Source organism: Pezoporus occidentalis, unplaced genomic scaffold, assembly GCF_034315485.1.
Source record: "Pezoporus occidentalis ecotype Australia unplaced genomic scaffold, CSIRO_AGI_Poc_V1 ctg181, whole genome shotgun sequence".
Taxonomy (NCBI): domain Eukaryota; kingdom Metazoa; phylum Chordata; class Aves; order Psittaciformes; family Psittacidae; genus Pezoporus; species Pezoporus occidentalis.
In genome coordinates, this window is record NW_026913652.1 from 3,316 (window position 1) to 27,274 (window position 23,959).

The 23,959-nt window shown below is 36.3% G+C and overlaps 1 protein-coding gene across 1 annotated transcript in view; it reads right to left on the reverse strand.

Annotated features, from left to right (window-relative positions):
* Positions 1-331: 331 nt before the first annotated feature.
* CPLANE1 (ciliogenesis and planar polarity effector complex subunit 1) overlaps positions 332-23,959 on the reverse strand; it is a 63,311-nt gene continuing 39,683 nt past the window's right edge. The window contains exons 30-52 of the mRNA XM_062615406.1: positions 23,383-23,451; positions 21,690-21,882; positions 20,849-21,106; positions 19,905-20,654; positions 18,851-19,014; positions 18,097-18,226; positions 17,177-17,231; positions 15,967-16,071; positions 15,394-15,486; positions 14,208-14,320; positions 13,771-13,969; positions 13,219-13,457; positions 12,327-12,420; positions 11,135-11,257; positions 9,709-9,727; positions 8,532-8,663; positions 6,559-6,724; positions 4,881-4,942; positions 4,295-4,459; positions 3,134-3,246; positions 2,708-2,791; positions 1,573-1,742; positions 332-885 (exon numbers count right to left, since the gene is read on the reverse strand). Of these exons, the coding sequence (XP_062471390.1) occupies positions 745-885; positions 1,573-1,742; positions 2,708-2,791; positions 3,134-3,246; positions 4,295-4,459; positions 4,881-4,942; positions 6,559-6,724; positions 8,532-8,663; positions 9,709-9,727; positions 11,135-11,257; positions 12,327-12,420; positions 13,219-13,457; positions 13,771-13,969; positions 14,208-14,320; positions 15,394-15,486; positions 15,967-16,071; positions 17,177-17,231; positions 18,097-18,226; positions 18,851-19,014; positions 19,905-20,654; positions 20,849-21,106; positions 21,690-21,882; positions 23,383-23,451 (3,637 nt within the window). The 3' untranslated portion in view covers positions 332-744. The remainder of the gene's footprint in view (positions 886-1,572; positions 1,743-2,707; positions 2,792-3,133; positions 3,247-4,294; positions 4,460-4,880; positions 4,943-6,558; positions 6,725-8,531; positions 8,664-9,708; positions 9,728-11,134; positions 11,258-12,326; positions 12,421-13,218; positions 13,458-13,770; positions 13,970-14,207; positions 14,321-15,393; positions 15,487-15,966; positions 16,072-17,176; positions 17,232-18,096; positions 18,227-18,850; positions 19,015-19,904; positions 20,655-20,848; positions 21,107-21,689; positions 21,883-23,382; positions 23,452-23,959) is intronic.

Consider the following 23,959-nt stretch of genomic DNA (forward strand, 5'->3'; position numbering starts at 1 on the left):
TGCTGGGCACTGAACATATGGGAAAATTTTCTACCAACATCTGGGGGATGCCAGAGGAGCTCTAATACAACAGCATTACAGCAACATTTTTCTTTACCTCAGTAAGTACTTGTCCTTAGTGTCTTATACCGGTGTCTGTTTCCCTAGCAGAAGTCTGTATCTCATTTACTGCTGCATGACTTCTTGTATGTCTACCAGTCATTCAAAATCTTGAGATTTTTCTGAAATATTGTACAAGTAAGCTGGGTTTAAAATACCAGGGTAATGCATGTGCACGTGTGCAATCATATGGGTACGCAATAATTGCACTTGGTTTGTAAATCAACAGGAATCAGCAGAAACTAATTTTTATTAAACCAGTTTATCACAAAACATTAAGTAACAAAAATAAGTTCATCTGTAATGATGTTAAATATTAAATACAAAGGTAAACCAGTTATATAGTGCTCTTAAAATAGAATAGAACTTTTTATGTGTAAGTAGCTGACACAGAAGTTTTTGTTTGAGACTGCTGGTCTGCATTTATCAATGATATTTAGTTCTTGCGAGTGGAAGACATACAGAAAGCAAACTACATGTTAAAGAACTGAATTTCACGTAGGCAAGACTGAAAGCAGTGAGAGTTTCTGTGCTGCTTAAGAACATCACTAATGCAAGCCTCAAATCCATTTTAAGTAGAACAATGAAACCAAACTCCAGCAACTGTTCAGAAACCAAACTCCAACAACTGCTGAGACATTTTTTTCACTTGTCTTCCACATCTGCTACCATAGCTTCAACCGCATCCCAGTCCAGTTTGCTGAGGATACTTCCTGTGCTTTCAGAAACATCATCGGTGTGAACAGTGCCAAGAGGAGAGAAACTCACAGGATGCAACGAAGAGGCCTATTGGAGGAAAAGAACATTAGCTGAATCACTGCATATCATTTATGGACAATGCCTCTGCATAGCCAGCAAAAACAATCTCATTCTTTTCAGAAACGTCCTAAACAAGTTATGTATCTGCATTTATGTGTAGGGCCTACAAGAAATCTGGAAAGGGACTTTGTACCAGGGCATACAGGCATAGGACAAGGGTTAATTCTTTGCTCTGATGGTGGCGAGGCACTGGCAGAAGTTGCCCAGAGAAGCTGTGGCTGCTACATCCCTGGCAGTGCTCAAGACCAGGCTGGACAGGGCTTTGAGCAACCTGGTCTAGTGGAGCATGTCACTGCCCATGACTGGGGATTGGAACTACATGATCTTTAAGGTCTCTTCCACCCCAAACCATTCTGTGATTATTCCGCAACAAATATATTTTCCTGTTTATGCACTCCCACTAGCCATCTGTTGCCTGGACAGACAACATGCCTCTACAGTTGTTACAAAGAACATTCATTTTCAAGGCTCAAAAGACCTGATTTTGCTTGTAAAGACAAAATGTAGTTCTGTTGAATCACCACCGTTTATATGCCCCTGTATCTACCCCATCCACAGGTTTTGAACAGAGATCCACGTTTTAAATAAAGCAGAAGTAAACAAAGTATTAAATGGCAAGTATCAGATCATTCCCAGAACAAGCAGACATTCTACCTGAAACAGGGAGTCATGAGTATCTCGAAGTATTCTTTGGATATCATCAGGCACAGTCCAAGGGCTTACTATGTCTCGATCAGTCTCTTGATCAAGATTTTCTGTCTGAACTGTGGCGGCAAGGTGTGGATGCCTTTGTTTTGATGTTCTGCTGACTCTGTATTCAGCAGCTGAGGAGAAAACAAGCCAACCATGGCACTGTAACATTTCTTGCTGTTTACTTCTGCATGTCTTGAAATTTCTTCAAGAACAGAAGCTCCGAGTTCTAAGAACTGAAGCGGTGTGAAAACATGTGAAGACCAGCATGATCTGTTGTCTTGAACTAATGCTTCATGCTCTGAACTGTCTTCCAGACAAGTGGACACATGGAATACAGAACATGAAGTGGAACAGGACTATCCACAGTGCCTACAGCATGCAGGCTCTGTAGTGCAGTCCTCAAAAAGGGATATTGATACATTATTTGACAGAGGAATAAAACTATGTAAATTCTGGATTAGTGCCTCTTAGAAGACATGGAACTTCAGTGATACCCTTAGCAGTGATGGTATATACCGGAGGATCTGATACAAGAAGGTGATGTTAAATCAGAAAAGGACACCCTGCATTTAGAGCTTAAAAACAGAATATATGGAAAGGAGAAGAATGACTTTTTCACACCTGTAGAGGTGTGAAAATCTCACATCTCTTCAAGAATATGATTAGGAATAAACATTTTATGCGAACAAATTTTTGTGGATCCAGACCTATGGAGATAGGCACAGGGAAAAAAAAGATTACTAAAATCACAAATTTTTTTTAAAAAGTTCAGTCATAGATTTTTCCACTCTGTGACAAAATTACGTCTTAAACAAATACTCTACAAAGTGAAACTCAGAAAGTAAGCACTGCTAGAAAGGTAACAGAGAGGCAGAATATTTGTGTACTGTACTGCTAATTAACTTTCTCTGTGTGTTTCAGCTGAACAAAGGAAAAGTCCTCTGTCCCTCATGACATCATAATGCCTGTTTCAGTATTCTAAGGTCTACATTGCATAAATTCTACCCAGGATGTTTTCTGAAATGTGTTCGCTGTCTTGTTTTCCCCCTGTCCTATGTAGCTGAACAGCAGTATGTCATTGCTCTATGTAACTTACAGTGTCTAGAATTAACAGGACAATTTGCAGCAGTTTTCATTCTTCCTCTGGAAGCACTTTTCTGAAGGAGAGTACAAGCTTTTCCTGGAAAGATAAAGAAAGCGTTTCCTCTATTAGGTACATCAGATTGAAACTACACAAAAGATGCTTCAGAATATTCATTTGTGAACTTGCTTCCTGGATTATACAGTACTCTTACTATGCAAATTAAGCTACTCTGGATTTAGAAAGAGATGATAAGGAAAGGTTAACTCATAACCTAGCAGACCGATGACAGCACTGTGACAAAAGTCTCAAAGACAGGAAGTCTCCAGGATTATTAATCTGACTTTCTACATAGGTATTAAAGCTCCTCCCTCCCAAAATCCTGCAGTAAATTAAAGATTATCTCCAGTTTGTGCTTTTTTAATGAAGTTCTGTACTTACCCCTGGAATGTGTTAAACCAAGAGATGGAGTGAAACAGCATACTTTTTGCCCAAAGCTGAGTTTGGCAGCAATTCTGTTCCTTTCTGACACAACAGAACTGTTTGGATGCCCTCTACAAGAAAAAAACAAAGCCCAAATACTTACTACTGTCTACCACAGAGCATTCTCCCACACAACTTAGATCTAACAGGTTTTATTCAGATGAGGCAAAAAGAACACAGAAACCTCCTTCAGCCCACTTAGCTGAGGATCAGCAAAACACGCTGCCTGTGGGGCCAGTAAGTCCCACCAGAATCAGAACTGCTCGCAATCACAGTGAAGACATACCAAATTGGCTTTACAAACAAGCAGCCCACAAAACTTAAAAGTTATTGCCATTCCTAAGGTAGCTTCCTGCAATGACATTCCCTAGTGCTTCTGATTCTGGCAGGGCTGATGTACTTAAACTGCCCTCACAAAGTTCTGCTCTGTAACTTCAATTATTAAACACAGATGAAGAAATACTTAAGTTTGGAAGTTACAGGATTATTTGTTTTCCTATTATTCTGGAAAACATAAAATAGTATGTAGAAGAGGAAACTGCAGTATACACCTGGCTTACATATACACACATGACATTAATGCCATCAAACAGAATACATCTACCAATTTATAATACTTGTAATATCATCTCCTCAAAAGGCAATAAGCACCAAAGTGCAAAAGAAAGAACAATTTCTAGGTAATGAAAAAAAAACTAAAAAGGAAGACAGTAAACCTAGCGTTTGCTGAACTCAAATTAGTCTGTATGCATGGACAACAGTATTCTTATTTGCTTCTTACTTGTTACTAGATGCTCTTCAGATCATTAACTATGTTCCTGGCTATAGCCCAGGGCAATTGCTTTTGAGTGGAATGGGTTAGGACACTGATTACAGCTCTGACCCAAGTTGGCTCTGAAAAGCATTTTTAAGGTTCCCTCCAAGACTATACCAGTGGATGGAAGAAGACTGGTACAGGAACTTAAGACACCTGTGATACAAAGTGTATCTTTGATTCTGCCAGAATATAAAGCCTCTCTCAAGCTAATCCTGTACCTATCAGCTTCAAATTGCAGACTGACTTGAAGTGTGGTAACGACAGCAATACATTAGAGCAGGTTTAACACTTAAAGTTGTTACCTTTTAGCAGGTGCCATACACCTTTTTTTGTACTCTTGAGGTGATCTTGTCTTTGACAGTGTTCTATGTTCATTTGCAGTTACCACCACTGTTTCAGATAACATTTCATTCATCAGTGAAAGTGCTTGTGATATTCTTACATTGTGATGTTCAGTTAACAGGGCTCTGTGGAGAAAAAAAGTATTACAGATTACCTTATGCCGTCAGTTAATTGCAGATGACTTGTGACTCTTGTAAGGTTATATGCTAATCAGAATAGAACACATTTTTGCACTTTCAGAGGAGATATCCTAATTCTTCTAAGCTCATCAGCAAAAAGCTAAAACATTTATTAACAATGGGTTTGTCAGTATGAGTAAGTCAATGTTGGGGGAATAAAAAAAATAAAGAAAAAAATCATATCCAGGAAGTGAAAAATAAAGTCAAAGGATGAAATCTGTTCCGAGTTTTCTTAAATCATAAAGCAAATATGGATTATTTATGCTTCTGATTGAAATGTCATTTATAGCTGAAGTATCATAGATAGCTAACCTGGAATATTAATAAAGAAACAAGAATACAACAAGTTACATTTATAGAAACTTACTTGTGTTTTTCTTCTTTCATCTTCTGGAAGCATTTAATATCCTTAGAAGTAAGACTACAATGCTGTGCAAGAAAGAATAATAATCATTAACTTATCAGGTATTTCATTGCAATCTCTCACTCCTAGAATGTACACCTATTCGACTTGACAATTACTGTTTAAGACACTCTCCTGAATGAGCAACAATATGAAAGCACATGGTCCTATCACGAAATTCAGGTAAGACTGTCTCTATAACTTTTCAGTCTCCAAAAATATACTGAAAGCTTGCAGCCACACCTTCCATAGCTCATTAACACTAACATTCCTAAGGAGATGTCAAGCTCAGTTTCCAATGGCCTCACCTTCAGTTTCCTAAAAATCAGTGACATTCCTAACAGTAACTAATTTAAAAAAAAGAGGGTAAGGTTACACTTTGACCTGTGTTTGATAGTGTACCATTTTTTTAATGCTTTCTTCTAAAAATGAAATAAATAAAAACTACCAAAAGCTGAGAATCCATCTAATGATTTCCAGAAGAAAAGCTTGTAACAAAAGCATCAAATATATATATGAGTTGGCAACAAAGGAGAGGGAGAGAAGCAGGACACATTTTTCCTGAATCACTTCTCTCTAAACATGTACAGAAGAGCAGCCAGGTTCAACTCTAAAAGACTGTTTAATGCCAGGAGAAAGGCTGTATTCCATAGATGAGATCTGTTACTCTTTCTAAAGTGAATACAATTATATTACTTAATAACAGAAAACTTTTGCATGTTACATGCTTGTTGCCTGGGAGTCAAAACCGGCATAGCTTCATCATGAAAGAATTTACAGCATACCCTGCATTCTGCTGATGATCAGAAAGTACAGGGACGTATTTGCTGTTGCTAGGTCTCACGTCCTGTACCCCTGAAGCTTTCCCTGACTCAGCAGCGTCTTTTCTGGTTCCGAAAGATATCCAGGTGACAAATGCATATTTTAAGACTTCACACTGATTGGGAAAATATTTCTGAACTACATTTGTACTTCCACTCCCCCCCACCTTGGGTTACTTCCAGCACAGTGTAGATCAGAAGAAATACATTAGGCCACAAACATATTTTTACTAATTATACTTAAAACTAAAATAATTCTTGGAGGGAAGGCATTGTTTGCTGAGCCTGTATTGAAACCAGCCTTCAATTCTAACATCTCTGCTGACACTCTGGTAAGTGCATACACTTACGTCTGTGTGAATGACAAGGATGGCTGCTCTCAGTATCCTGTTGCATTTGTAAAGGATGTTGGCATCTGAACTTCACCTTTTAAATTCATTGAGGGTTTTAGGGAGGTGCAAGGGCAGTTGAAACAAGATGTAAACACATCTTTATAACCCTTGTAGTTACCACTCCCTGACAAAATACAGCTTTTATCCATTATATGTTACAGCTTTATCCATTACAGTCAACGGACTGTACTTCCTGAATCTAGAGCTGGGGAACAGGTTGTATTTGCCACCTGCAGTGAATTGTCATTACCACAACCTCGTATATTTGCTTACTGATCACTTCTGAGACAACTAAAGATGGTTCCAATAAAACCAACATTAAAATAGGAAAAAAAAAAAATCACCAACAACTTTCGTATTTTCTAACCTGAACAATCAATACTTGTAAAATACAGAACGATTACTCTTCAAGATACCCATTATTCCTACCCCATTCTTTCTTGGACGGAATGGATTATGCTCTTTCTGTCTTTGTTCATCCAGTTTCTTCACATATTCTCTCATTCTTTCCTTTCGCTTTCTTTTCATCCATGCTTGTATCTCTTTCTTCTCCTTTTCTGTTTTTTGAGAATGTCCAGCAGCAGAATCATGAACCCTGAGAGCAAATGTAAATGGGAAATAATCTAGCTCATTCTCTAAACTGCAAGCAATTGCAGCTACACATAATAATAAGAATATTGCAATTCCTTTACAATTCTAATTCAGCTGAAAGCATAAGTAATGAAAAATGGAGAAATTTTCTTTTGCAAAACTTTACTTTACAAAATCCTGCCACACAAGTAATTTCCAAGATTTTTCCCGTTTTTTATTTGTCAACTACATTCAGATAACAGGACCAAAGCTTTAAAGTGCACCATCTGTTATTGCCTTTATAGGATTAATGGGACAAAACCCCTGCAAGTCACTGTGCTTTGATCTTTAGTTTTAAGCACATACAAGTATCTAAGAAGAAAAGACAACCAGTGAGATTGTCATCCTTTTTGCTCCCTCCTGTCAATCTATGAGCTCCTTCACATGTCTATCTGTTCAATGTAATTTTAAAAACACTAACTCAGAATATTAACAACAGAAAAGCACAGCCAGTAAGAAATGCTAACATAACTGTATTCTCAGAGTTCTTCAGAAATATTTACGAATTCATCTTGCAATTGTCTTTAAAATAAGCAGCTGGGAAATACATGTTTTCTTCACTGCAAAACTGGAAGTACTGCCCCCCAAATTTACAGATTTTTCAAGACAAGTGTTTCAATTATAAACGTCTCATTTTTAAACTTCTCTCACTTTCAAGGCTGGCAGGTACTAATAATTCCAGAAACAAAAGAAGATATAATTGTAGAAAAATAAGGTATCTTTAGTAGCTGTAAGTTCAACTGAAAGCTTATGGATTGAAGCATTAAAGTCCTCAGGGAATTACAACTTTTGACACATCTGAATGTGATTTACTTTATGGCAATGGGAAGTGTCATTATCAGAAGTGTTCACAGTCATGTATGAAAGTCAGTAGGTGAAACTGAGTTGCATTTAGGTCTTTGGTCAGGTTTGATTAAATACAACTTGAACACATTTCTGAAATATTTAGTGATTTTGAAAATATTCATATACTTGCACAAAACAGCTAGCAACATTTAAATGTTGATGTAGTCATTACTATCGTGTTTGTAATTCTCAAAGGATAGCAAGGATATATTGATCTGTGCAGAGATTAAAATGTGAAGCTCTTGAGCTCCTTCACCAATCTGAATAAATCTTAGAACATGTAAACCAGAGCACTACATTCTACTCAAATCAAGTCATTAGAACATCCTGAAATAGGTATCTTAAACTGGTGTGAACTGTTGCACTAATGCAACAGACTGTTTGGCATCCTAAACAGCTGTATTTTTGTCTTGTAAGCAACTGATACCACAAACAACAGTAGGAAACAGCTGTAATTTCAACCTATCTCAGGAAAGAACACAGCTGACTTTGTAACTGACAGTCAGGAAGGTGTAGAAACCTCCAGCAGGGAAGGGAGCGTGACAAGCTGGAGACTGGGGCTAGAAGGTTCTGAAGCTGCTTTGCCACTGACAGGGAATTTCTATTTTATCTTTTAGAAGTCTCCAGTCACCTTGGCTGAACTGAATTTCCTGTATATAGAGAGCTCTGCTCTAGCCTATACCTGGTAAAAGATGAACAAGCAAGTAGGAAGGAAAGAATTTCAAAACCAAAATAATAAAAATGTAACTAGTACATTTGACAATAATAGCTGTAAAATAGCTATTAAACAGTTTTAATACTACTCTAATTAACATCAAGTTAAATTACGTGCTTGTTTCCATTGTTTACAGGGTGTGAACTATGAGAAGAAGAAACAGGGTTAAAATTATTTAACTAACATATAACAAAAAGCAGCCATGGTTTACCTGGAGATTTTCTCAGCTTGTAGTTTCGTAAAGCCCAACTCCAAAGGAGGGACATCACCTTTTACTACAAGATCAGTAATGATATCAGTAACACCACTCAGACCAGTAATTTGTAGAGGATCTTCTAAAGGGCTTAAAGTCAGGAGAAAAAAATTGTTACAAATTTAAAGTAGAACATGGCTGTAAGAAGAACAAGCTAAAATCTTTCCTGATGCAGCAAACTCCTCGACTGTTAACAATGTGCAGTTTAACCTGTCTATTTCTGGATTAACCTGGAGGAGGGGGTATACTTGTGTCCTCCTGCCTACAGGTCCAGGGCGACTGCCTGCGAAGTTTGTCAAGCCTTGCCATGAGCTGGACAGAGGAAAGTTTTATGCTTAACAGGAGAATATTCATGTCATTTAAAGAGAAGCCTTTGGCCTGAATATTCTTTCCCCTACATCTCACTATGCTAATACACACAAGCAAAACCTGGGTATGTGTGTAGCTGTCTTAAAAAAGTTACCAGCCACCACCTTAGCTTTCCTGTCATCCTGTACACTTCAGCCAACAATTAGCCTCACAAGTGTGAATGGGACAGAACGAGTGAGCTCTAACTAACATCAGGGGTACTGCAACAAAATGGCTTTAAGTAAACCAGCCAGAAACATGGCCCCATCCAGAGCTGAAATGCCTGACCTCCACTGGGGTGCGTGAACATGGCTGGCCCAGAGGAGGGTGAGCCTGGCAGGCCAGAAGACCAGGAGCATCCACAGAATGCTTCAGTCTATTGTTCTACCCTGTTCATATGGTAACACCTCCAAAACTTTCTGGTGATAGCTGGCCACAGTAGATGACTATTAGCAGCCGTTACATATCCTTGCTCAAAAACTAGTGCTTTGCACGTACAAGAAATAACACATGCACACAGACAATAGCAGCATCTATATTAACAGCTCTGTTACTTGTAATTAGAAAGCAACTTTGAATGCTAACACAGCATTTGCATGAAGTAAATTTAACAGGCACTACAGAAGTCAGAGTAAATGCCTGAAATTAATTAATAAAAAGGCTTCCATTCAGTCTGAAAATGAATGCCTAGGTTTTTACGTAAGTGATGGTTCCACCTTGACGTCTGCTTTTTGGTAGGAGTTTAAAGTAAACAAAGTTTCAACAAAGCCAGTATCAAAATACATACCTATCACATAGATCTTTGCCTGAAACAGAAACAGCCTTTGTTATTAAAAGTTTTGCACTTACAAATTAGTAACACAAGTTAAGCAGCCTATAGGATAAAATACAGAAATATATCAATCTGAATATGCTAACATTAAAAATAAATTAATATTGAACATAAGTTTAATGACCCAAGAGAGCACGTCATCAAGTGCTAGGTTAATATGTAGTCTTCAGAGAACGTTAACAGCTCCCTGACTGACATGGATAGTTTTGTTAGGAAGATCACTCTTGTTAGTCTTCTGCCACAATCAAACTAAGGTTATCAGTTCCAACTGATTGGAAATTATAGGCTCCAATAAGCTATACCATGTTCTATGGCAAATTAACAATTGCCATTTACTTGAAGAAGCCAGACTGCAAACTCCTGGAATTCAGGAAGTGCAGCTGAAGAGCAGTATGGATGTCTTGGAAGGAAGAGCATTATTATCCTTCTTAACCCAAATTCCACTCTGAAAATATTATAGTTGCAAATCAGTATCACCTACAATTTTTTAGCTTGCAAGTAACAAGTTTATACTTCAAGAGAGAACTAAGTGTATTACTGTTTATAAAATTCATCTGTGCGCGCATGCCATTTGAGAGTCACTTCTGCTGTATGCAGATATAGGAGTTGTGTTTTAACACCTTTTAAGATAGATTGCTGCAAATGTGAGTGGAAAATGTATGTTCACCTGTACAAAGTACGCATCACTTAGAACTTAAATGTAAGCAATGCAGGCAACGTGCAGACAAAAGACAACACACTACATTTTTAAACACAGGCAACAGGTTGCTTGCATAGTGACGATTAATGCTACTGCAGTCTTCATAATTGCAAAAATCAATTTACTGTCAGTTTGCAAAATGAGATGAGACCACAAAAAATAATGCCTTAGGACACAACCAGCAGTTACTGTATAGTGATATAAAATAATTTATTTGCTGATGTGGGTTGAATTTAGTTGAGATTTCACCTCTCTAGACACAGGAGGAAGGCACAATGGTGACAAGAGATGACAAAAACAGCTTCGTGAAGAAGCTATGAGTGTTTTGTGGCACAGTGCCTGTTTATATTCAGGTAGACTTCAGAAATAATTACATATCAGCACCGTGATGGGTTTCAGAAATAGGCTCAAAGTTATTATTTTTTCCTCAATGATGGTTAATTTGAGTGCAAGTATAATTCATGGCTTAACTGTTTTAAAAGCTGAAGTGATACTGCTCTGCCATGGAACATATGAACACATTATCAATATACATCCATGAAGCCATTCTAAAAGACAACTGATTTTTATGAGCTCACTAGCATTGCGTATAACAGCAATGAGAAAGTATTACATTGGGAAGAAAAGCTTTACTTATTTTTAAAGGGAGAAAAAGGCAAAAATAAACACTGAAGATTATACCAGAAGATGACTTTGTACTACTGTGAAATCTAGAAGCAGAAGCTGCAGAGGCAGGGGAGTGTGCTTCCAATGCAGTATAACTGGGTCCAGGATATTGCAGGTTTAAGCCCTCCTTGTCATGACCTGTAACATCGGCAAAAATCATGCCCCTCAAATAATGCTCAGATTATGTCAAAAAATATAAAAATATAAAAATCAAAGAACCCAAACCAAACAGTAATTAATGTAAACCAATGGAAAAAAAAAAAAACACAAAAAAACAAACCAAACTCCCCCCTAAAAAAAAATAAATCAAAAAATCCAAGCAATAAAACCCTACTACAACACATAAACTATTCCTCACATTTGTTAGTGGCATAGTTAGTTTATCTTAACAACCTGAACCAAGGTGAGTTGTGCTTCACTATGACAGGGCACTACCAGAGCTGTGATGCATGCACCCGTCCCATATAAAGAAACAAAAAGACTAAAATCTTAAGTTGATCTGTGTGAGGCTAATGAGTATCTTAAACAGTCCTACATATAAATCACAGCCATGAGTTGGTTCTACCACTTGGCTTTGTATTAACTCTGTAAGTAGATTAGACTATGTTTTGGTACGAATGTAAAATGGACCTCACGTAGGTACCCCTTCTATGCTCCTCCTTGGCACAGTACAAAAGCTATAAGAAAATAGGTCCTATACAGTCAATTGTTACACAAACAATAAACTACTCAATACATCAGCTCTAGCAAACACTTCAGCTTCTGTAAGCTTTTATTAAAATCAGCAGATTTTACAACTAAATAGTCACTGAAGATTCATGAAGAAAGTTTCTTTATATACACAACGAAAACTGAAGATAACTTTCATGTCATTTAATATCAACAAGCAAAGCACTTATAAGCACCATGATTTGATTTTATGATACAATAGAAATAGGTACTTATGTTTAAAACCTGTTAACCAAGTGCCGAATTATGGTTTTGGAAAACATCAAAATACACAGATATTTCCAAATGCATTTTTGTTGAAGCAGTACCCATAATAATCATATTCTCTACCTTTGATTTTCTTTCTCAACTTTCTGATTTTTGGTGCATATTTCAATAATGCCTTTTGGGACTGCATTAAATTTAAGTGTAATTAAAAGTTAATCAACTTTAATATTCAATTGCAAGTTTACTATCCTTCTGTTAACTGAACACATACCATCTTTGTTGATTCTAGCATCTTCAGAGAGTGAAGGATGAGCACCAAGGTCTGAACTGGCAGCCATTTCAAAATCTTCTATCATCTTCACTAGCTATAAATGAAACCCAAAAACTAGGTAATGATACTTTTGCATGGTATTTCTGAGACTTGCACCTCAGACATTCATGTAAAGTTCACTTTTAATACATTTTTTTTCCTCAGAATCTTACACATAATATAATGGAGTACCCTATTTTGGTTCAAAACAAATAAAATTGTTCAGGGATCAAAGTAGCTCAAAGTACATTCACTTCATCTGAAGATTTTAACTTGGATCCTTACTCCTTCTCTTCACCACTCAGAACAACCCCAGCGCTTTCAGCCTCTCTTCACAGGAGGGGTGCTCCAGTCCTCTGATCATATTCTTGGCCCCCCTCTGGACTTGCTCGAGCAGCTCTGTATCTCTCTTGTTTTGGGGGCCCCAGAGCTGAATGTAGTACTGCAGGTGGGGTCTCATTTTATGAAATAAATAGGAACAGGTTCCAGAAACAGTTACATATACTGCAGAGGTACAACTGCAGAAATCTTTGCCAAGAAGATCTACTGCTCAGATTGAACTTTTGTGCTGTTCCATTTTCCCAGTTGCAGAGAAACTAAGTATTCTATCCATTCACTCAGTATTCTACGCATTCGCTGAGATAATCACAATCCTGGACAGCACTGTATGTAACCATGTCAGCCAGCAGATACAGCACAACAGGTGAAAGAACTGTGTATTCCTCTTGATTTCTCTCAACAAAGGCTAATCAGATGTAAACGTATATCATTCCAAGATTCAGATTTTGCCTTTAGCTGAAAGAAGTTACAAAATAAATTGTTTCAGACACAAGAGTTAGCAGTCAGAACTCACCTGTTTGGTATTTCTGAAATCCTCCTCCATATTTTCTGTAATGCTCTGTAATCTCTGTAATTGCATATCCATTTCTTGCTGATTTGTGGAAAAGTATTCTTTACCAGTTACTTTGGATGGAAGCCCTGAAGAGGGAGCTCTGTCATCTTCATGTAGTATGTTCCAGGTTACACTATCTATTGCAGAACCTGGCTTATCTTCCTTTTGCACTTGGCTTGGTAAATTTTTCAGATGATTGTCTTGGAAAAAGAAAGAAAAAGAATGCACTGACATTTTTGAATGCTGGTGCAAAAACTGCACCAAATTAACTTCACTGTTGGTGGAAACCTGCAACCATTTAAGCGACTAGGCATAGCTGTGCTACACCTAATAGCATGTTTTAGGAAGCAGGAACCATTGCAAAAGAATTTAAATGTGTAAACGTTTTTACATATAAGGCTAAAAAAGCAGGAGGTGAGTTGGAGAAAGGCTGCAGGCTTTCTGTGGCAGATAACGGTGTTACAATGAAAGTATATATCTCTTTTTTTCTGATTTAAAAATGAAATGGTTTACCTTTCTTCTGAAGCCCCTGGGGTGGAATTGCATTAGCAACAGATGCTATCATGTGATGAAGTTTTTCAGCAGGTGGAATTTCAAGCTTATCATTTTGCTGTGCAGTAGCTGTCTCTTCTGCAGAGTTGGGTATTACAGGCAAATTGTTAAGTATATCATTGTCTTTAATATCAATCACACTGATATATTCATGTTCACTCTAAAAAAGAAAAAAGTTTATGAAGAATTATGTGGTATGCGTCTTGCATACATTAACCACCTCCTGTGATTACTTCTTACCAGACTGAATTGAAAGGCTTTTTGTTTTGCAGGCAAAATAACTACAATCTTCCTTACAGTATTATACAGCTGACTCATTCGGATCAGTCAATTTATGAGGTAAGACAAACAGTACACTTAAAATTTTTTTCAATTATTATGTACATTGGACCACTAACCAAATCAGGTGCATCTGACAGAAAGCATGGCAAAGGCGTCTCATTCACTTCCGTGGGGAATCTCTGGTTTAAATACATGTCTTGTACTGGTATCTCAGGGACACTAGACATTTCTATGAGAAAAGAATAAGTCATGTCATATTTAGAGTAAAAGCCACAAAATTTCAGACAAACTATTTGGAAACAGGTCCACATTCTAAATGGTAAGAAAAGCTTGGTAAGTATTTCTTTTAAAAAACAGACAATGTACCTTAATAGATTTAATGTTCACTTCTAACAATAAATCAGTAAATTCTTTGGTGACAAATTAGCAGAAAAATACTCAAAAGATTAAAACCAGAGCAACATACTGCAGTCTCAATTGCTTTTCATTTCCAATTCCCTCATGAATATACTAAAAAAGTGTATTTTTATTTGATCCAAATAAATGATACTACTTGGCAAGAAAGATCTCCAATAAACTATCTGCAAAGAAGTCATGTGATGTAGTAAAATATTCTTCCAAATGGAACAACACTTGAATTCTAAAAGAAAGGAAAAGTTAATATGCTCACTTGGTATTATAGGAAAAATACTTAGCTACTGAATTACGTGTAGTACAATTCATCAAAGATTTATAAAACGGGGGAGAAAACCAAAACCAAAATAAATCTTTCTTAGCCCCAAATCAAACTTACCTTCTATTTTTTGTTCTACAAACTGACCCAAAAGATGACTAGTTGGGAATAAAATTCCTATTTGAGACTGGAACATTGTTACCTGGCATATAGCTATTACACAATTTACCATATGCATGGAACAACTGTTTAATTAGCTGAGCTACTACAGCTCAATTTCATGTGGAGCAGCGATCTGTCTCAACATCCCACTTATCAAGCCATTTGGACTACATAACACCAACTCCCCAAGATGAACCAGCACTAAAACCAAGCTAAAATCCACAAATGTAATTCCTCATAAAGGAAAACAAAAGCACAGGTACAGTGCTCCATGAAAAATTCCAGCCAAACTTTTCATAGTCTGTATTATAGTTATTTCACAGTTGGTTTTGAGAAGTAGATAAATTATCATACTCTTATCTATATCCTGCATTAAGCTATCTCATTATCAAAACCCATGTTAAAATAGCAGTATTTTTGCATAATTCCACAAAACTAAATGAAGTAGAGAAAGACTGAAGCCACACCTGACACAGGAAGAGACATGACTGACTCATTGTTTTGAGATTCAGAAATTTCATTTCCAGCACTGACTCCAACATCCTGATACGATTTGAGCACTGGATAAGAGTAAAAAAAACAAAACAAAACAAACACAAAAAAAACCATGAATTTAAAGAAAGTAAAGACACAGATGGCATTACCTGAATGGACATTCCTAACTTCCTAGCTCACAACCAAAGTTGGGGGGAAAGAGGCAGGGGAATAATTTCAGTGACATACTGTCTGAAATGCAAAGATAAAACTCCATCTGAGGTACAATGAGCTTTCAGAAAAAGTCACAGCAGAACTGACTTAGAGAAAGCATGTGGAGACTCTTACATGAGTACATCAGTAATATATTTATTTCTCGTAATTTTAACGTAAAATTGTGTGATTTATCAGTATCTTCTGGTTTAAGACTTTTTGAAACAAAAAGGAGCATGAAAAACTACTTTTCCCTTTAAAAACTTCACTTTGGAAACTGAGCAAATACTTCAATTAACAAGAAGCAATACCAGAAATAGTTGGTTGCTGCAGGCCACACAGGTAACACTTACATGGGTCAGTACTTGTACTTGCATCTTGAGTTTCTGCTGGTTTTTTTCCTGTAGAAGCCACGTAATGAAGATCCGCTGAAACAGTAATTGCTTCCCCCTTGGTGTCTAAAATGTGATAATACACAATAGGCATCTACAAATAATGCAAGTACTATAAATCTATAAAACCAGTAATACCGACTCAACACTAAGGGCTCCAACAGATTTTTCTTTGCATTTCTGACAGACAATTTTAACCCTTCCCTAAGCATATTTCATGAACGATTTTAAGAAAAGTCTGTACTACCTGCTTTGTGTGAATATGCAGCTGTACTAAAACCTACAATGTTATGCTGAATTAATATCAAGGCTTAGTCTGGACATGTGATTTTTAAATTAGATATTTTAGTATGTTGTACAATAACAATTTGGTCCATATTTTTAAAAGGGAGAAATATTTGACATTAATATCTTTCTTTCTTTATTGGTGTTTCTATAGAGATTTGCCAGCCAGTATTTCTTCTAATGCCAGATTTCAGAGAATGGCTTGCATTTTGTCCTCTGACGGAACTAAATATTGTGCTGAATTAATGTACTAAAAAGAAGCAAATCTTTCTATAGGCACTGTTTTTATTTTGCAAGCTAGAAATATTGTAAACATTCAGTTTCTTTCAAAAGAGCCTTATATTTTGTGTAAGTAGACAAAATTATAATAAAATAAATATATTTCAAAACCAAATTATTTAGAATTTAAAATCATTTAAAGCATTCTTCTAATAAATCGCATTAACATAAATCACATGAACCTAAGTCACTGTGAGCCATAGTTACTGAAATTCACTCAGCATACTGTTACTATTTTGTGAAGTCTGTTGTTTATAAACATAAATGCAAGATTATCACTGATTTTTAAAAGAACCTAACATACTTCTATAACGTTCATGAGAATTTTTCTGAACTTACAGATAATTGACAGAAGATCTTAAATTTGCATGCATCTCTCTCCACACCAGTAACTCAAAAATTGACTATCCCACCAAAAATCTGAGTATCTGTTATACATCCTGAAAGGTTTTGCTCATGTTCTGGGGAAAGATCTCATAAGCCATCACACTGTATTACCCACCAACTGCACAACTTGATGACTGCAGAGTTTTGCTTTGAAATTAAACTTCTGTTCCTTGACTTAGTTTATTTAAGCACACAAAGCATTAAGAAGAATTGTACTTGCCCGTTGAAATGAAAGAAGCATCTTGAAGGTAAGAGGCAGATTTTGCTTCTTGATCCTAATATAAGAAGAAAAATAATTATCTTAAAAAATAGTTCCAATGCCAATTAAAGGCTTTCTTGATGCTGTTAACTTTCCAATATACCCCGTTTGAATAAAGACTAGGGGAGGATCATTATAATGTACTTTTCTTAACCCCTTTTTAAATACTTCTGATCCATTCCAACTTAGTGGAATTACTGATTATGTAACATTCTTCCCCATATGTACCTTGGGAGTCATGTGCAGTAATAAATTTATCTGTTGTACTATAATTAACATCTCCCACGTCTGATGAGGCTCTGAGAAATAGAGCCTGATGCTCCTGAGTACTGATCTAGGTTTTAATCTGGTAGTGTTCCAGTTTGAAATCTGATACTTGAAAGGTTAATCCCTAAATATGTGAAAAGACAGCAGAAATGCCTAGGCAAACAGTAGAACTCCATAAATCAAAACCCTGCTTGATGAAGACCTTCTGAGTTTCTTGGCTGAGAGAAAGCCGAGAACTCATGCTCCCCATACTCACTCCTGTACTGTCACAATTTAGCATCATGTGAAAAGAGTAACATCTGGGTCATCTGCCCTAGCACTACTAGGCTAAATATTTATTTATTTAAGCAATTAGTGTTTGTGTATATATTCATTTTAAATGTACATACACTCCAATATTCTACCAAAATAGCCATGTTCATGTCCCAGGCAAAACAAGAGCAACCTTGGAATACTTTATAAAAACAAATCTCTTCTTTACAGGAAATGCAAGACATACAGTGTTTCTAGGCTACAGCCTGAAGGAGATTTACACAACTGTTTTGGTTTACAGCTTCCTGCTTCTTTCTTTCTACTTAATACTTGAATGGAAAATTAAAAAAATATTTGTATACCACAGTCCCTGTTTCAACAGCCATCACTGAATCACTGATACCGATGATAGAATCATCTGGACGGAAGGACACACTCTGTTTCTTCTTTTCCTCCTTCTCTTTCATGTGTATCTTATCACGCCTCTTTTGTCTGTCAACATATTAAATACAAATAAAAATAACAGCACTGAAACAATAAAAGTACCTATCATTTTCTAAGAAATATTACTGTTAAGAAATATATAATGAAATGGACGAGGCCTTGGGTGATATGATTTTGCATGAGGTGTCCCTGCCCATGGCAAGAGGGTTGGAACTAGATGATCTTAAGGTCCTTTCCAACCCTAACTATTCTACGATTCTATAAAGATGGAAAAGACAAACATAACCAATTCAGAAACAAAGCCTATATCTTTATACTGAAAGAGGATAACCCTTGTCAAAAATTACTACAGTGATGACACTCCGTGCAGATGGTAGCTCGTTAGGATTCACTGGGTAAGCAGCAAAGCACTTCATAAACAGTATACAGCAAACAGCCACAAACCACAGGTACCAGCATGTAAATCATTCCCTCTCGAAACTTCTTCCTATCAGCCTGATAGCAGCAACAGCCCCTTCATATCCTTCTCCTGCCGAGTCATTATTAATACTTTTTTTTTTTCTTCTACTTTATTTGAAGCTTCTGTAAAAACTCCCACTGATTTCAAAGCTAGAACATATAGGTTACCAGTAAGTCTTTCAAAATAAAGACCCACTTTAAAAGTTAGCTTGCCTTTTTCTATTATTCTGCATTCTTAGTTCAAATGGTTCAACGTCAGTTTTTAGTAACAGGATAGGTTCACTTCGGTCTTGTCCAAAGGAAGTACTGGGCACAGTATTATGCTGGTGGCATTGCTCAAATGCAATGAGATCTTGAAGTGGAATGAGTTTTGGTGCCTGAAAATATTAAGAGAAAGAAGCAAAATGAAACAATCCACAAAACAGGAGGGGGACACCAGTCAGACTGGATGAAAATTTTGGATCTCAGTTATACAAACATCACCCCCATAGCTGTTTTAGAAAGTGAAAATGTAACATGAACAGCATCAGACCAGAATCTCAATGAATGTGTATGTGTGTGAACTATATTCTGAAAGTAAGCAAAAAAAAGGGTTGGACTAGATGACCTTCAAAGGTCCCTTTCAACCCAAACTATTCTATGTTTTTACATGAATTTTCTTCACAGAACATATTTCACTAATATTTGCATATCTAATGTATGTAGTTGAGGATGACGGCAGGAACCATGCGATGCAGACAAGGACTGAAGGAGCACCTGTCAAGGAAAATCACTTCCACTCCTTTCAACTGGAATGCATATGTCTATTAGAACATTTCCCAAAACATCAAATTTTGAACCTGAAGGTAAGGTTATCTTTTTAGCATTCCATTTCTGCCCTTAAAAAAAAGAGAATTCCTTACTGCATTCTTTGTATTTCTGGAAATAATTCTATTTATATTTCTGCAACAACAGAACTGCGTTTTGTCATGTAAGTATTATGCAGTTTTTTAGACACTAAATTCCTATATTCAGTACTAATTCAGGTGACTGTTGATGAATGATGGAATGTGGACTCAATCTAACATCATTAAAAATATTTCCAAGCTTGCACCATGCCCAATATTGACATGCCAATAAACAGGTACCTCAGTTACAGATCCCTTCTGGCAGCTGTGTCAAATGCTTCCAAATTCCACAGTCTGGAAACATTAACTTATTTTTGATGAATAAAAACCCAGAAAACTATAAACCCCCCTACAGTTTAGAAAAACATTAAATCCAGTACCTTATTTTTTTGAGGTAAATTAGCATGGAGTAGTGATATTCCTGTGTGCTGTAGTGTTTCTCTGCAGTCAGTCTGCTTTGTTGCAAGTTTAAAAGGTAATAAAGTAGTAGGGATTGGCTGCCTTACAACTGGTAGAACTCTAGGTACTGGGTCAAGTTGCAAGTGCAACAGTGGAATACCAGCCAGGTTCTGAGTGTTCAGTGCTTTGCCCATATTTACATCTGCAGAGAATTGCTGCTGAGGTGAAACTTCTTGCTGTCCTTCAAACTGATCTAGATTCAGATGTTTGTGAGGTGCCTCATGCACTGCTTTTGCCCATCTTTTCTCTCCCCCAAGCATTTGCCTTGGGATCTCAGGGTCGTATCTATCCATACTGAAACCTTCTTTTGCCTTACTCCTTCTTGGTGTGATTGCCGACTGATGATTCCATAAGGAATCTGGTGAACTCCAAGCCACTTGTGGTACTGGCGGTGGTCCTGCAAAAGCTGGTGACATTTCAATTGGACGTAGAAATGCTGGTTTGCAATGATAACCTGATTCAAGCTTAAGCAAAGGAAATCCATTTGAGTGATGCAGGTTTTTTTCAACAGGGAAAAACTTTGGTCTTTTCTGGATGTCTGTGGAAGGAGCTAGGAGATGAAGTGGTTTAGTAGGTGCTGAAGAATGAAAACCTTGAAATGGTGGCATAAATCCCATTTCTTTGCTGTGATTTTCTAACAGGCCTGAAGAAACATTCGCATCCAGATGATTCTAAATCAGGAAAAGGAACAAAACAGCATTTACAAGTGCCTTGATGTAGCAACCATGCACTAAATATGAACAAGAATTTTATACATCTTTTTGGCCTATAGCAATCACTACAAAAATATTTCATAATTTAGCAGGACAGATAACATGTCAGACATACAAAACAGTCTTCATAAACAACACTATGATATACCTACTTTCATATAGCTATTGTGGCTTTCATCACTTGAACTACTCCTTAGTTGAAAATCAGAGCTCTTTTGACCAGGTTTTCCTTTATCTTCTTGAGCAGGCACTTGTGTTTTCAGAGAGCCATTGCTTTCTGCAGTGTGTGCAGGTTGGCCTCCTTCCAGGGGAACAGACTGATGCTGTTGCAAAATTTGTTGCACATTTGGCAGGCTGGCAAAGGATGACTGCACTATTTGCATTAAACTCAGGAAGTTGATTTGTTGTAGCTGGATAAACACACACAAAGTTAACACTGTAAACAACAGGAATATTAGGAAAATATTCTGTCTAGGCTATGTTATAACCTGTTAATCATCCTATTAGTATAGGTAACAAAATAAGAAACATAGGTAACAAAATAAGAAACATCCTGAAGTTTTAATAATGATCCACTTGTATGATTGTTTATTGCACTGGACTTTAAGACATTAATTACCTGCTAAAGTAAGACAAATTCCTTCACCTTTTTGTGAAGTTTGAGTAAGTTCAAGGTCACATAAAACTGTTCCAAGGTACTAAAAAAAAATTAAATCTTAGTATAGCTGCAAAGTTATCACAGCTTCAGAATTTTCCTAATTAGAGCACACTGAATTCTGTGAAATAAAACACACTCAAATTTTTATTATTATATTACTTATTTTCTCGAGTCAAAAGTAACAGTCTGAAATAAGTTCATAGTAGTTTATGTGGAACTCATAAGTTCTGAAGAACTACGCACAGAATACCTTTAAACCAGTCATCCTCTCCGTTGCTTTAAATAACATAGTTTGTATACTGTAAAAACTATTTTCAATAACAAGATTCTCTCACCTGAACTAACTTAAACATTTCATCTTGGAGCATCTGCCTGACAGTTCCTGATGTGCTTAGTTTCTCTTCTGTAGGGACTTCTTCCTTGACTTCTTGCTTCTTTGCAAAAATGGAAGTAGCAGAGGCAACACTTGACATAGTTGACACAACAGTCTGAGAAGGCTGATCATCACTTAAACAAATATCTGTATTACTTAAGAAGGAAAAGAAAAAAACTATGAAAAGCATTCATAGGCAGAACACCTATATGAGGCTGCCTTAAGCTGACCCAGAAAATTTTAAAGATACCTTAATTTTTCTAAAGCATAATTAATCTCTAGGAATAATTTAGTAATTAACACTGCACAATCTTGACTGGACAGCATGTACGATATCTTCTTCCTAATACTTCCTAATATACTGAATGAAAACCAGTAGTAAAGATGTAAATTCTACCCAATATTTTAGTCACGAGGCTACCTGAAATGTTATCTTCACTAGATATACAGGCAGAAAACAATGATATGACAGAAAGACAACAGGTTAGTCAAAAATCCAAACATCTGATGGAAAATGGAGAAGGACATTATTAACTGGAGTAAGAGAAACAGCACATTAACTTTTACTTAAATAATTGAATGTGGCTTTATATATTTGGAATTGAAAATCGTAACAAAATTTAAGATGAGAAAACAACTGAAATAACTTGTACCAGACAATACAATATATTGTATTTTTTCAGAGATAATTAGATATTTCAGTAGGCAAAGACTATTAAGTAGTGAAGTCCTTAAGTGAAGAAGAAATTGTTAGAATTTACATTAAGTTACAAAGAAACTGAATGACTTTACCTACATCAACAGAAATTGATCCAAAAGACATTTCTCTATTTAAGAAAAATGCTGTCATTGCTACGTTACAGGCAACTTTCGGAGTATTTTTCTGCAATTGAACAGGATGGCTTCCAATCATGTGAAGAAACATAAGCATAAAGCAGTGGCTAATGAATAATACTGAAAAGGTTTTGGGTATGTAATGCGCGCGAATAGGCACAGGAAATCTTCTGGAAGACAGAATGTGTAAACATGGTCCCAAAGCCTAAAACTTTGAGAATTTTACTTTTTTTTCAAGCTGACATGAAAAACTTAAGAATGAGATGAGATTAGAGACATGTAAATGGAATCCAAAGTGACATATAGTCAAGATCTTCCTCTAAATGGAAAGAGCTCATAGAAGACCATTCCAGAAGCGGAAGTCTGAGATTAACTCCTGATTCCTTCTCCCGATTCCAACATTCTCTGTTTACAGAAATGTAATATATATTTATGTGTATCTAGCAGTTACTGTAGGACAGATACATATTTTAATAATTTAATTAAAATATGAATAGGTCTATTATGCTACTGTTTCAGTGTTTTACACAACAATGTACCTTCTATACATACAATGATTCTGTCTGGAACTAGGAAACAAAAGTATTCCCTCAAAATCTGGTAGTTCTGAGTTAACCTGTTTGATTCATTTGATAGTCTGCACAAGAACTATGAGTATATTATCCTCAATGATTACAGTACAAAAATGTTTCAGCAAATGCCACTTAATACTACCACTTGAAGGTACAACATACTATATTTGCAAATACTTTGTAATGAAACCTATGTATCATGTTACTTTAGCCTGAAAATTTATATAAAATATTACAGTTTTATCTTACCTGGGAAATTCTGCATCTTCTTCTAAAGAAAACAAGTGAGAAATGGTGCCATTGACAACCTCAGTCATGCTACAAAGAAAGAAAAAATGAGTGCTGTAAATACTACAATAATTTGTTACGCTGTTTATTTTCATTTCATGTACATTTATATACATATGGGGGTGTATATATATATATATATATATATATATATATATATATATAAAACCTCCCCAAAAAAGAATTTGTATGAGATAGAATACCTGAAAGCTACATCAGAGCTATACTGATCTGCATTGCTTCAACTACCATGTTATACTGCAATTTGACCTAGCAAATATTGACATCTGTGCTTTATCTCCCTAGCAATAAGAAACCAACTCAAACAAAAGCACTGAAAAGGTTCTATTCAACACAAACATGAGGGAAAAAACAGGTTGATCTGAGTTGGCAAAAGAAGAGAAAAATCCAATTTAAGCAATGCTGTTAGTATCATTACAATCTGCCTTCCTAAAAACCAAAAGCCAGTATCGCAAGAAATCCTTGGGTATCATATGCGCAGTTATTTTTGTTTCTCTCAAAAAATACACCATTTTAA